Raw genomic sequence first — 14,760 nt, forward strand, 5'->3', positions numbered from 1 at the left:
ACTCATGGGAACCTGCATGCTGTTTGATTGCGACAAATCTAATAGAGTAATTTTCCTGGTACAGTATTATACAGGTTAATAAGAGCTTCAATCAGACTTAGAACTATGCAACTAATTTTGACAGATTTATTATAAATCATTCTTCCTAGTAATATACAGTTTATTAAGAATTTATTTTAGTGTTAGGACCCTTGAGATGTGGTCTGCCTTGGAGGGGCTCAAGGGCTTACAACAGTTTTATTCAAAAGATATCTAATATATATATATATATATATATATATATATATATATATATATATATTTAGGCACTGTACTGTGTATTTGTGTCATTGGATGTAGCACCGGGCTTTGTCTGTGTTTCATGTTCTGTCTCTGGTTTTAAACCAAATCCTGTGTAACCTGGCCGCAGGCATAGAAACTGTATGATGCCTGCATTTACTTGTACCTTTAGCCTTCTTGTACCGGGCTCTTAAGAGAGTGATTTGAACACTTCTCATTATGTTGGGAAATGTTAAAGCAGCTACCTTCTAACCTCCAACGCTGGAGTGCTTTGCAGTGCACTTAAGGGGTTACAGGTTACACTCCCACAACAGGAGTTATCACAATATGTTCTTTGTGGCATTCTGCATCCTAATATGTACTTGGTTTCTCAGGTATTCACAGTCGGTTTGCCCAGGGGCAGATGCCTCTGCCACGTTATGCCACAATTATTTCCCAACCGACAGAAGCTGCAGAATAATGTTGCTAATTAAGGTCTATCTGTGCTAAGCAAGTCTGTGCTAAAACTTGGAGGCTGTTCCTTGTTCTTTGGTCATTCTATTTGTTACAAAAAAAAGTTCTGGTTATCCGTTTGTGGATCTATAGATTTATTTATTTTTAGGTTGAGGTGTAATGCATATTACTGGATTAAAAGGGAAATTCTAGTTTTATTCTTTGCCTGTAAAATAACCCGGTCTCTGAAGATGCCTTATGCTTTTCCCCAGAAGGTGTCACTACGTCACCCTAAGATTTAACAGGACCAAAGCGCCTATTAGAACTTAAATTCAAATAAACACCTAAAACCTGTGGCGTTGGGATCAAAGAGGACCAAACTGTTTTGACCAAGCAACGTATGTAACGACAGAGTTGGGCACGATGCAGCACCACAAGGTGCCTTGTGGCAGAAGACTGCTGAATAATTATGAGCCTGCTGCAGGGCGGCCAACTCCAGTCTTCAAGGGCCAACAACAGGCCAGGCATTGGGGATATCCCTGCTTCAGCACAGGGGGTGGTAATTCTGACTGTGCCACCTGTGCTGATGCAGGGATATCGTTCACTTGTGCTGGATGAATATATGAAGAGGTAAACTTGTAATCCTTTCTTGAATAGCAACATTCACACATTGTGGAAAAACCTGACCCTAGTTATCATAGCTGTGAAGAAAATGTAAGAAGTACATTAATTATATCTTTTAAAAGTTTTCTTTCCCATTGCCTCATTTTAAGGTGTTGACTGAAAAAGTGTAAATCTTTAAAAACACATAATCCAGAGATTTTGTGCCTACTTTAAGCTTCTGTATGGTATTGCATACAAACCCTCTCCTGTTTGCCACTTTCTTTTCTTCTGGTGGTGTTAATGAAGACTGTCACCAGTAGGAAATGCTTTGGGTGGAGTCCTTTACAGTACAAACAATTTAAAGTACGGGCAATTAATACAATAAAGGGATGAGAATACCAGACATAGTAGTAAACCAAGGGTCGCATATACAGCTTCTGAGAATGAATAGTGTTTATTTCCAGGCCCGGTGATTGGAGAAGTTCTTCATCTGGTAATGCCAATTTTGAAGACCTGCCTTCAACCAACCCGAGAACCACAGATGCGCTTGAAGCTTTTCACCATGTTGTCAAAACTGCTGCTAAAAGCAAACGAAACTGTAAATTCTCAAGGGTAAGTTGAGCTTTGCAGTAACTTTCATCATATTGCAAAACAATGAACACTCATTCACAGATTGTTGGGCTCGACTGGCACTAGACACACAATGGTACAGACAGGAATGTTTCAATGGCATATTGTTCTGTCTTGTCCTGCACAGAAATGTCTCTCAATTAACTTTATTTCAGGGGAAAAAATATGCACTTAAATTCTGTGGGATCTAAGGATAAAAGGAAAAACGTTAAGATTTTATAATGATAGAAATTGCGGTTTCTGTATCTTAAAAAGGCAATTTAAACAGTGGTTTTGTTTTGTTTTTAGTACAGAATTGAAGCATGTGGTCTGCGAAGCTGAACCCCAGTAATTTCAGCTCCGAGGACCCCATGCTTTCGGAGGTACTTACCTCTGTAGTGGGTGCTGTTAGCCGCTCCGGGTTCACTTTTCAAAGCTTGTGGGCCTATAGGAAGCCGTGACGTCATCAGGTGTGGCTTCATATAGCCCCATGTGATGAAGCTGAAAACTGTAGAGATACCGGCACCCCCTTCGCTGGTAAGTATCTCCAGGAGCAGAGGGACCCCAGGAGCCGAAATTAACCAGGTTCAGCTCCGGAGACCCCCTGCTTCAAACCTGTATTTAAAAAAAAAAAATGGAGGAAAAAAAAAAAACTGCTTGGATTGCTCCATTAATGACTCAGCAATTTTTGTTTTTAATGATTTGTACTCATTCTTCAATATATGTAACACATTAAGGAATTATACATAATGACTGATGGGAAAATATACAAATCTTGGTTGTGAATCTTGTTGCTGGGGGCATTGGGAGAGCAGGAGCAATGAATGGCGTGCATCACTCATTGAAGAGAAGGTTGTGCCACAGACGCGTAGCGCACAAAGAAAAGACGCGCGAGAAACCTCCTGTTCTTTGCATTGTATGAGATGAGCTCTTGCTGAAAGAGCCAGTTAGAGCCACGCGTCCTTTTGTGCCATCAGGTCTGTTTCTTCCTGCTCCGTTTAAATGTCCTTGAAATATTAACCTGTTTGTGAAGGAATCTCCCAAACATTCCCACTGTAGGACTCGGGATCTGATCCATGTAGTAGTTGGAGGTTGATCCTATCTGACTATGTATTCTTTTAGTGGGATTCTTTCCTTTCATGCATCCAATTTTGGAGATCAAAAACATATTTGATGTAATATAAGGGAAGAAAAATGTGTCCCCTAGAAGTGAACATTTTGTTTTCCAATACCCTTCTCATTAAAAATTAACCTGGTAGCCCTAACAAATAGGGGATGCCTTCTTGGTCACACATGAAGGGTCCTACCCCATTGTATGGGATTTGGCAGTTGTAAGAATAATTGTAATTGTGCATGTACATTTTGAGAGGGACACATTTGAGGTCTTTCACCTCCAGTTATTTAAGTTGAACAAGCTTTAGACTTCCGGATGTGTGTAATCATATCCTTTTGGTATCACTTTATACAGCAAAATGTTCATTTTCATATGAAATAAGACAATAGCTGTTAGACAAATATGCCTATATCATCTAACTTAAGTTTAAGCATCATGGAAGAAAACGCAGGGTGTTTCTTCCCCGTGTAAGAAACAGAAAATAACAGTGAACACACACCAGAGAGAGCGCTCATAAGCACTCGTGCCATTTAATGGCCTATAAACGAACTCCGAATACAGGGGATAAAACCTCATTATTATTAGTTTGACTCCCTATTTCATATACCACGGACAAACGCCATGGAGTCTGAAATGTTATGATTTTTATACTCCATTTATTTTTGCTTCGGTGTGGACAATTAGATCTTTTGGGATGTCATGCTTAGGTTGTCCGTTTTTTCCTTTTGAATTGTTTTCCTGACGATATTTTCTCATCATTCTTAATAATGGCATGTTCTTGTATAGCGCTACTTGTTTTACGTAGCGTTTTACAGAGACATTTTTGCATGCACAGGTCCCTGCCCCGTGGAGCTTACAATCTGGTTGTTTTTTTTGTTTTGTTTTTTTGGGGTGCCTGAGGCACCGGGAGATAAGGTGACTTGCCCAAGGTCCAAAAGGAGCCACACCGGGAATTGAAACGGGCTTGCCTGCTCCAAACTCAGTGCCAGTCAGTGTCTTTACTCACTGAGCCGCTTCTCCCTTAATTGTAAATTCCACACGGTATACAATATCCCAAATAGCACAGATGGTGTAGCATATTTTTATTTTAAATGCGTGTCCGTGTGTCCGTCCTTCACCAGCTGTCATATATTTTTAAAGAAGGATTTCAATGTAGTATCCACCTGGGTTTTTTTTTATTAAATGAAACGCTGATCCCTTGTTGAACACTGTAATACAGTAAATCATTTACAATATTGCTCTATTAGGAGGTTCTTCTTTTTGTTGTGTGACTTCACACACACCATTGCAAGTGTATCATGAAGCCTAATTAATGCTAACGTGCCACGTTCTGCACTGCTATGTATTGCAAACAAACGTGCTTGATCAATTCTGTAATGCAACACGTTTCATGCACTTATCAGATCATTTCTTAAGTGCTGCAGAGGTAGCGAGAGCAATGCACAATCAAAAGCTAAAAATACACACGGCCAATGTGGTGATCTTAAACAGGGAGCTTTCATTTTACAAATAGCCCATTTTATTGGTTTTAAAGTGCCACCTACTGGAGGAGAATAACCGTGCATTGTACCTGATCGTAACGTAACTGCGCTTGTTCTGCACATGTGACCAGTCAATTAAAAATAAATCCGAAAAATAGACATATTTTTAACTACATTTTCCGCTTAATATTTCCATGGTAAACGCATGCTTTTGAATAGTTTTTCCAATCTTGAGCTAATATGTTTAGATGTTTATACGCTAGTTTGTTAGTCCTCCAGACTTTTTTCTGTGCTTGCAAAGTAATTATGAAGCCATCATTGGTCAGACAGATAAGCATAGATTGCTGCTACATGTGCATGAATCCAATGTTTCTAGAGAAATACAAATCATATTCATTTTTGACAAGCTATAACTAAAACGGTTACTTTAAGAATGATCTGAATAATTTCTAAACCATAAACTAACTTGCTTAAATACACAATATGCTACGTTGGGCATCCCCTTTAAAGAAGGCCGTGAGATTTTCCAATGAAAATAGCGGATTTTCAATGGGGACAATCTCTTGTGCAAAGATAACAGATCTTTGATAAGCTTCCAAGGTCACCCATATCTTGTCACATGAATCCCTTCTTTGTCAGAGGGTTAACACTTTACAGGCCCCTGTGGTAGGAGTGTTTGTTCGGGGTCTTATTTTTGTCACCGGTACCTGACAAACACCTTTTGAAGGCATATTCACTAAAGTATTATGTTCATTGTTGTTGCTTATAGACTGTTCCATGCTTATTCTGAAACCCTCATAAAGGACACGCTGGTGCCAAATATGCAGTGGCATGCTGGGAGGACGGCAGGAGCCATCCGCACCGTGGCTGTATCCTGCATGTGGGCCCTTCTCCAAAGTGAGATTCTGTCCCAGGAAGAGGTACCGTAAAAGGGGCAGAAGGTGTTGGATTACACATTAATGGGAGACGTTCAATAGATAGAGGCACGGTTCTCTGTATCAGCCAAGAAGGGGTTTCACAGTTTGTGGTTCTGCAATTTGAAAAAATCTCATGTTTTCATTGACATCCATTTCCTCTTCATGTAACCGCTAAGGTTTTATCACCTCGGTTACATCTTTTGTACGTTTAACATCATATAGTTGGACGTTTGAGAGTATCCATTTTTTTATATTCCCACTTAACAAAATATAAAAACTAAATCTATATCTTAATATTGTTTTAAGTTCATGGTGAAGTGTTCTATATATTTATAGTCTAGTGCTTGAGGAAAAGCATAGTAAAAATAAAAGTTAATTGCCCAAACGAGCAATAAGCACCTTTCATTTAAATCTGCACATTCTGTCACAGGTCCTTCAGGTAGAAGATGTTCTGATGCCGCAGGTGATCACCGCGTTGGAAGAAGATTCGAAGATGACTCGATTAATGTCTTGCCGCATTATCAAGACGCTTCTGAGTATCTGCCAAAGTCAGCTGGACCCTGATAAACTGAACAAAATATATCCTGGTAAGCAGTATTCTGTATTCTAATTATACGGCGGTACCCCGTTATAACGCGGTCCTTGGGGGGCCACAGAATGAGACCGCGTTATTACCGGGATCGCGTTAAAATTTCAGTTTGCATAGAATGGGTGTTGGTAAGGATTTCTGAATCTGAGCAATGTAAGGAGTTGGTTTGCATGTCAAGCTCAGTATCTAAATGGACAATGATTTGTCGTTTTTTTTATAATACAATGTTTTACCTTTTCTAATACCATTTTGTTTAACAGAACTCCTAAAACGCCTTGATGATGCTTCAGATGAAGTGCGGGTAGCAGCTGCTAAAACCCTAAATCTCTGGTTTAAGTGCATCAGCGATGAGTATGAGAGGGGCACATTTAAGAGCCATCTGGAATTTTTATACCAAGGTCTGTTGGTTCATCTTGATGATCCAGATATTCATATCCAGACTACAATATTAGGTAAGATAGTTTTTTTTTTTTCCCCAAGTTTTATTTTCAAGTCTATTAAAATTATTTTAATTGGTATAATTAGTTTTGAAATTGGTGCCAAAAACCCCCCCTGCAAGTGGTACAGGAGACTTTCATACTTTTTAAAACAAAAATACACAATTCAATGAGTTTTTCTTCGGTACCTTGTGTGATGTTTGTGCAAGGTGTTCGGAGAAGGTGCCATAGAGTCTGTTTTAAGGTTACATACTGCTGAAACCATCTGCCGTGGTGTTTATGCTTAAATTGTCCCTTTTCAAGTGAAACCAATAAAAAGTAATAGAGCATACAGTTTTTATCTGGCGATGCTCACAGATGGGCCAGGCATCATTTCTGAGCCTTTTCTGTGTGCTCAGAGGTATGTAAACGTAAAGCAGGTCTTTTTTCACTAGTATCCTTGTTCCTGTTATTACAAACTCAACATTTTTAATACTTGGGGGAACAAGCAGAAACGGTGACTTGCCCAAGGTTGGATAGAGCTGGCATAGGTCTAAATAGCAGCCTTCTCGTCTGTGCCCTCAAGTGATATTCGTGCTTCCACAATAACTTTTTTTGTAAGAATACAGCATAAGTAGCCAATGTAACACCCCTCTTCTCTTCCCCCCCCCCCCATCCCCCTATACTTGTACCCTTAAAGAAAGGAGACAATATATGGTTATACACCGGTTCATTTAGAACTCAAACTGCCGGCTATCCCCAAATATAACATGTTGTTATGGAAAAGGCCATGAAGATTCTCACCCCATTCTCAAGTCTGTCTGGGCAACAACTGCGACTTGCCCCTCCAACTGCCACTGACTTTTTGTTCAGCTGTACAGTTCCTGTCATTATCTTACCTGGGACAAGAGGCCACTTGTCGCGGTGCAGCCCTCACTGTGCTAGCCTGCCAGATCTGCTTGCTCCAACAAATTCTGTACATAAGAAAAGTTTGCATACCAGGAGAGACACAACATGTATAACACCCCAGGTGCACCCAGAAGGGCGATCCTAATGCCTTATGTGGTTAAGGCCATATGCAGATACTCTGTTCCACCTCCATCTCTTATCTCTCAGCATTTTATAAATGCCAATAAGGTGTGCAGTCCTGTGTGTGTGAAAATAAGCTGGAATACTGAGCCAGCTGATGGGCTGTATACATTTTTATGTAGCACACTGAAAGCAATTCTGGCTGCCAACATACGCTTAACAAGACGAGCTCATGCATATAAGGCCGTCTGCCTTTAATTGGCCCTTTTATTTATGTAGAATTGTTAGTGACAATCCCTCCTGAGTCAAAAGGGAACTAATTCCAGGGACATGTTTAAGGGGTCCCATCTGGGTAATTGGCTTTTTTTTTTGTTTTTCCCCTGCACATCTGTCACAAGTATTTTTAATTTGTTGAAGTTGGACTTGGGAGGAATTCGCTTTCCTCTGGCTGCTCCCTTGTGCCTGAGGTCACTGTTCTTGTACTGCCAGAATCCCACCTGCCCTCGCACCTTTCAACTCTAATAACGTAGCCCTGACTGAAATCTGAAAGTCTCCCACATATGTTCAAGCACCAACTATCAATAGGATAAACTCAATAACTCCTATTCCTAGTTAGGGCAAAGAGAAGCTGGTGATCTTGTAAGTACCAAGTTCAGGGGCACATCATTTCAGAAATCCCAGAAAGTGTTTGTTTCCTGTTTGAGGTTTGGATACTTTTTTATAGGAGCAACTAAAAATATCACTTGTGAGCACGTCTCACAGGTCTGCAACCCTGTTTTTCCCCGTTATCTCCTAGTATGCAATGCTTCCACTGCAGCTAGGAATTCTGGGAAACAAAATGCTAATGAGTGCACAGTGTCACTTTTTTTTTATTAGACAAACTTTTCCAGTGCAAGTTTTACTTCAATGTTTTTTCTATTGGAAAATTGCCAGATGACTTAGTCATCTTTTGATTTTTGTCCATTTTACGCCGCACAAGCAGCGCTACAAATTCACCCTGGGTGTCCTCATCCGTGAATGATGCATTGACACATGGACTCCTTGAGCATCTCCATAAATCATTGTGGCATGTTGTGAGCTGGTGCTGAAGGGAAAGTGATGGGCCTATTTATAAGACGGGCAACTCTGTGAGGATGTCGTCTACTCATCACGAAGCCTACGACAGACTGCAGACTCTTGCACGCACACTGGCTGTGGAACTTTTATTCTTTCAGTGCCACACATCTGATGCTTTACACTCCCATGTGTAAGGCAATCTGTTGATGCCACCCCTGCAATGAATAGATTTAAATGTGCATTTACTCTTTGGTCACAATTTAGGTAGTGAGTAAAATATAAATTTACCTCCATTTTTACATCATGCACTTTTGTTTTTAACCCCTTCGCTGTCAGGGGCTTGCAACGCATTGTGCTTCTAGATTAATCCTCCTTGGTTAGTTTTCCTGCAGTGAAGGGACAGCCACTGCTGTGCTTTGTATAATTATCACAAGGTGGCGATGTTTTACAAAAGTTGAACTAGAAGCATTGTGTTTGTATGAGAAGCAAGTAGCAACAAACACTGATGGAATAAAATCCATCTAATGTGTTGGTAGATGGCTATTGTGTGCCAACTGTGAGCTTGTAGGGCCACGTATATTTCTTGTTTTGGAATCTCTAGCTTTTGTAGGTACATGCTTTACATTACATTAGCCACCATTCTTTGGTGGAAAGGCACATTTTAAAGGAGAATTCAGACATGAAGATTGGAACGAAGTGACCCCTGAAAGCTTGTATCCTACTAATCATGGCATTCTGTCGTGTCGCATGACCCACGGCATCATTTGCCGGCAGGTTACCATGGCAACCGTGACGTCACATGACCGTTGCCATGGTCACGCATCCTGAAGCTGGCTGAATCTCGGTAAGTACAGGTTGCAAAGTCCTCGCGCAGTCCCCCGTTATTTAATTTAAATGCCTTGGGGAAGAGCGCGGGACCTCTGCAACCACCTGCGCCCCCCCAGTTTGCGCACCGCTGAAGTAAAGTATAGATACCAGTGACTTATTCCAGACTTGAGATGTGAAGGATTTTGAAAGAACTTCTTGTTCCCTTTAGGTAAGTAAACTACATGGGTCAGAACATTAGAGAATAAGCTTCAATGTACACATTTCTTGTGGTGTATATTATACTCTGAACATGCATTTCAAACATACTTTGCTTTTTATAGCTACATTTATTCTTTAAAACCTTTGACTAGTTAGCGACACTAATGTCCTCCAGGAAAACAAGCTTTATGTTAAATTAATGAAGGGTTAGTGTTAGGCAAAGGTTTTAAAGTGACAGGTGTCAGGTCAAGGCTGGTCCGTGCTGATTCTATTTTTAAGAGACCGAGTCTCGCCCCTTTCTAAAGTTGTTTTTATTTTTAACCTCTGATGCTTTAAGGGGAGATCAACTTTTGAAATATTAAGTTTGCTTTGGGTTATCATGAAGCTCTCCCCAAAGCCCAGTGCAGTCAAAAAGTTACCATTCAGTCCTCAGAAGATAGACAATAGGACAATCAATATTTTTAACACTAGAAAAACTATTTTTTGAAAAGCTGCTGCTTAAACACGTTTCTTGAAATTAACGTTGCCATTTGTCTTCATCTTACAGAAGTTTTAAAAGAAGGGAGTGTTATTTACCCATCTCTGTTGGCACAAGAGATTGAAGCCGTCCGACATAAACACAGATCCCCAGTTTACTGTGATCAACTTCTGCAGCACATTCACACGTGTAAAGACTGAATCTACGGAAGCCCTGTGGTTCACACATCCTTTGTTGCGATGGAATTTGACATTTGATATTTAACTGGCATTATCCTCTCTGAACCATTTTATTTACCATACAGAATTAACTTGTTTCATCCAAAAGTGTTTAGTGGCATCTGTATGTGAATGTTTCCAAAGACATTCAAGCCTTCTATTTTACTATTTTTAATAAAAAAATATATTTATCTTGGCAAAAGTTCCCTTTATTTATTTATTTTTAAAAAAAAGTTTGAGAAAATAACGGCAATCTTGATCTATGCATTCTACTAGATATCAAACACTGTACGACATTCAATGTTTTAAAAATGTGCAGATGTTGGATTTTGTGAAGTCTCCTGAGTTTCTTAATTGCAATATTTTCATGTATGTGAAAGGGGTAATTGATTCTTTTAAACCACAGAATCTGATTTCTTTTTTTGTCGCACAATTTTACAGTACAAGAGGTTTTGTCACAGACTTAATTCTGTAATCTCATTATAGTACAGGCATACCCCGCATTAACGTACGCAATGGGACCGGAGCGTGTATGTAAAGCGAAAATGTACTTAAAGTGAAGCACTCCCTTTTTCCCACTTATCGATGCATGTACTGTACTGCAATCATCCTATACGTGTATAACTGGTGTAAATAACGCATTTGTAACAGGCTCTATAGTCTCCCCGCTTGCGCACAGCTTCAGTACAGGTAGGGAGCCGGTATTGCTGTTCAGGACGTGGTGACAGGCGCATGCGTGAACTGCCGTTTGCCTATTGGGCGACATGTACTTGCTCGCGAGTGTACTTAAAGTGAGTGTTCTTAAACCGGGGTATGCCTGTAATAAACTGAAAAGCTATTCTGAGCACACTTGACACACTGAGCATCATTTTGGGTAGATATCCTTTTAACACTCGGCATAACAAAGATGGAACTTCTGGTATTACAAATAATAAGAAAATTATTGTATTGCCTTAACAAATTAGTTTCAAAAAAATGTTTTAAACCATGTAACTTTTTGTTTTTCTATTGAAATAAAGTTTTTATATTTGTGTGTTTAGAAATTGCACATCTATTGTCCGACGCTAAAAATACAAGTTGTGAGATGTGCATGGGTGGAACAGGAGCGACCTTTTCCTCCATTCTGGATTTTGCATTCAAGCTGGGTGAAATTTATATTTTCTGCCTAGAGACAGCATGCCTTTATAACAGGGGATCTAAAAAAATCCTGGCTTAATGGGTGTGGAAGGTTGCACCTTTTTTTTTATAACATCACATTTTATTATACATAAAGAACAGGCACCCTGCGGGTTCAGCCTTTAACTGCAACACTGTCATATTGCATGGTACTTCCTTGGAAGTCGTCAGGAGTTTCTGTTATAAACTCCTCCTCCATGCTAGCCAGGACCTTGGTTGGGTCCCTCAGTTTTGGGTTCTTTACCATCCTTTCACAGTCATTTTGGGACGCTAGCCTTACCATCCAGTCCGAGGTGTGGGAGGGACTTTTTACACGCTGTTGTGCAACAATGGTTTTATCTATAAGTTTTTAACTTGTCTATATAAAGTGTTTTATATATATTTTTTTTAATTGATTGTGTGTGTTGGGGTGTTGGTGTGTTTTGTGGTGTCAGCACTAGTGCAGTTTTAGTTCTCTGAAGAAGCGCCTTAATCATTCCATCTAGAAATCCAGGACAGTAACACCCCAACTACAGTTAACACTCCACTAAAGTAGAACCAACCTACGCAATGTACTTTATATTTTATTTAAAGCAGCTGTCCAAGCTGCATATGTTTCCTTTTTAATATGTGCATCAATACAATCCACACAATAAGTAATTAGCTATATTGCTGATTGCCGATCGATCACAAGAGAATGGATCAAAGATTCATCTCGGGGGTTCATTAAATGGCTGTCCGTGCAACAGAAGAGGACCAGAGATGCAAAGTTCTGTGGGGAAGATCATGTGACCAGGCAGTCACTAGATACAATTAGTGCACTACTAGAGAGAGGGCAGGGCTCAAAAAAAGGGCGTGCCAGAACCTGTTTCAGAAGAGGATGGGGATGTGACTTTGTAAATGGTTGCTATAGAAACAAAAAATACTTGTTACATTATAGTACGTTAAAAGAAGTCATTCAGAGTTAAAAAAAATGCTAGTATTTCTCATGGTACAGAACTGATTTATTATATATATTTATATATATATATATTGTGTGTGTGAGATATTGCTTGGTCTGCAGCTAAAAACCACATTGAAATAATGAGGCTATAGGATGTTTTCACTCCCACAAATAAGGGTAAACTGTTTTGTTCTGTGAAACATATGGGATTGACACTTACTTGCTGGAATCCTTCTTATACATTGGGACTAATCCCTGTTTTCATAGCAGGGTTGCAACCGCGTTTTAATGCTGGTGAGCTGGTTGCACGCTGAAAACTAGTGATGTTCACTTAGCAAAGCCAGACTGATCTCAAAGTGATGGGATTAGAAACTGACGTCACAGCCATTCCTGAGTACTAATCCGATCACTTTCTGCCATCCTGACAGATTAGCCAGACTGCTGCTAATTTCCAGGGAATCAGACTGCAGTGCTCTCCCCTTCAGTGAATTACCATGCCGCACCTTAATATGTAAACACCTGGGTTCTTTGGAAATGGCAATATTGGAGGGGGTGCAATGTGTTGGAGTAGCACAGGATGTAAAAAAACAAAAGACATCTATCGTCTTCATTTCAAAGAAGTTACCTTCACTCTTCCAAAGAACCAGGTTCTGCGGTGCTTCAGCCTAGCGTTCTAGGTCCTGGAGAAATGCAGCTGTGATTTACTTTTTGAGAGCAAACCATGCAAGTTCCTCATAAATGTTACTGATCACAAGCTTTTGGGACCCGTAAGTCTCCTTCAAATGTATCTCAAGAAGTGGCACTGATGTAAACGCCAAAGCTTATAATTTACCTATCTACAGTGCAGAAGTAAATATCTAAAATACCTTTATCAACAAGGCAGAAGTAAAAAAACAGTAGTTTTGTAAAATGACAAACTGAAAGCGGTGTCCCAAAAGAAGACAACCGTATATTAAACCGTGGATTGTACATACCGTACAATTAGAGTAACCTAATTGCGCGTGATGTACAGAGCAGTTCCCGATAGTTAACGCTTGGAAAATTCACCAAACAATGATGGGAATTAAGGCAAAAAGAAAACCGTAAAAATATAAATGTTAAGTCTTGAGTCATAGACATAAGAAAGGTATAATCCTGGGCAGAGTACTAGTGATGTTTGGTACAATCCTCTGCAAGAGCGTGTTCCCAAACCTCTTCGCAATCCGAAGACACGAGAAAAAACGAGGTATAATAGCGCACAGAAACGCCACAATACTGTAGTGCAGTACCATTTAATGTTGAACAGCACATGATTAAAATACAGATACAAGTATTGCACAAAAGAGGGGAAATATATATATATATATATATATATATATATATATATATATATATATATATATATATATATATATATATCTCAAATGGAAATATTACTGGATGCTCATTTGCGTGTCTTAGGGCTGTGACCCGCTGCGGGCGGCGGGTCGGGCATTCCCCACCAGCAGGGGAATCCCCACCGAGCCGGTCCCAGTCCTCCCTGGCTGCACAGCTCGCTACAGGCTGTGACGCGTCAGCCGCTACGGGATACAAGAGAATTGTATTCCCTAGCGTCGACGCGTCACGTGGTGTGGCTGTGAGCCAATGAGGAGGGGAGGCTTCGGGAGGAGGAGAGGCTTCGGGGAGCGGGGAGGGAAAGCAGTCTGTGTTTGTGTTTGTCTATGTGTGTCTGTGAATTTGGAATTACCCAGTATACCGAGGCTGCTAACAGGTAGTGCACACACTTTTTGGCAACTTGATTGAAGAGAGACCCAGCAATGATTAATGAAACAATAAGCCTCCGGTATTGAGAACAGGGAGTTGGGTAATAGTAAGCCGGATAGAGGTACAGGGGGACACCTCCCTAGGGGGCGCCCCCAAGTAAATCACAGCCCGGCACTAACCACCTCAATAATCTCCCTGAAATACCGCGTGGAGGTTAGGAGTACTCACGAAAAAGCCGTCCCTGTTGGTGCAGGGAATTCTGCAGCGGCTTCCTCCTCTAGTGTAGCTGGCGTCAGCGTGCTCCTCCGGAAATGATGACACAGGAAGAAGGGGGTAGGATGGTCCGTGGTTCACAGCAACTTCAGCAGCCAACGCATGGATGTCTAAAAAAACTTTATTGATCGCTAGCAGCAAACATCAGGCAACCACTCTAACATGTTTCGTCCAGGCTATGGACTTTTTCAAAGAGTGCTGATAGTGTATGGCAGCCAAATAGATATAGGGAGTGGTGAGTGTATGCCACCAATAGGAACAGGGAACGTATTTAAACCTCACCTGTGGTAAATTAATCATTAAAGTGGATAACTATCTCCACAACAATCCCCATAGCAATGGCTGCACAACAAGGTATTTACAACATACACATGAGAAATCTTAAAAACAAAACAGAAC

General features: G+C 40.4%; 1 protein-coding gene across 1 annotated transcript in view; it reads left to right on the forward strand.

Moving 5' to 3' along the window:
* The window catches only part of DNAAF5 (dynein axonemal assembly factor 5), a 29,822-nt gene extending 19,373 nt beyond the window's left edge, over positions 1-10,449 (forward strand). The window contains exons 9-13 of the mRNA XM_075565484.1: positions 1,779-1,926; positions 5,288-5,438; positions 5,866-6,022; positions 6,285-6,476; positions 10,099-10,449. Of these exons, the coding sequence (XP_075421599.1) occupies positions 1,779-1,926; positions 5,288-5,438; positions 5,866-6,022; positions 6,285-6,476; positions 10,099-10,229 (779 nt within the window). The 3' untranslated portion in view covers positions 10,230-10,449. The remainder of the gene's footprint in view (positions 1-1,778; positions 1,927-5,287; positions 5,439-5,865; positions 6,023-6,284; positions 6,477-10,098) is intronic.
* The last annotated feature ends 4,311 nt before the right edge of the window (positions 10,450-14,760 follow it).

Source organism: Ascaphus truei, chromosome 11, assembly GCF_040206685.1.
Source record: "Ascaphus truei isolate aAscTru1 chromosome 11, aAscTru1.hap1, whole genome shotgun sequence".
NCBI classification, from domain to species: domain Eukaryota; kingdom Metazoa; phylum Chordata; class Amphibia; order Anura; family Ascaphidae; genus Ascaphus; species Ascaphus truei.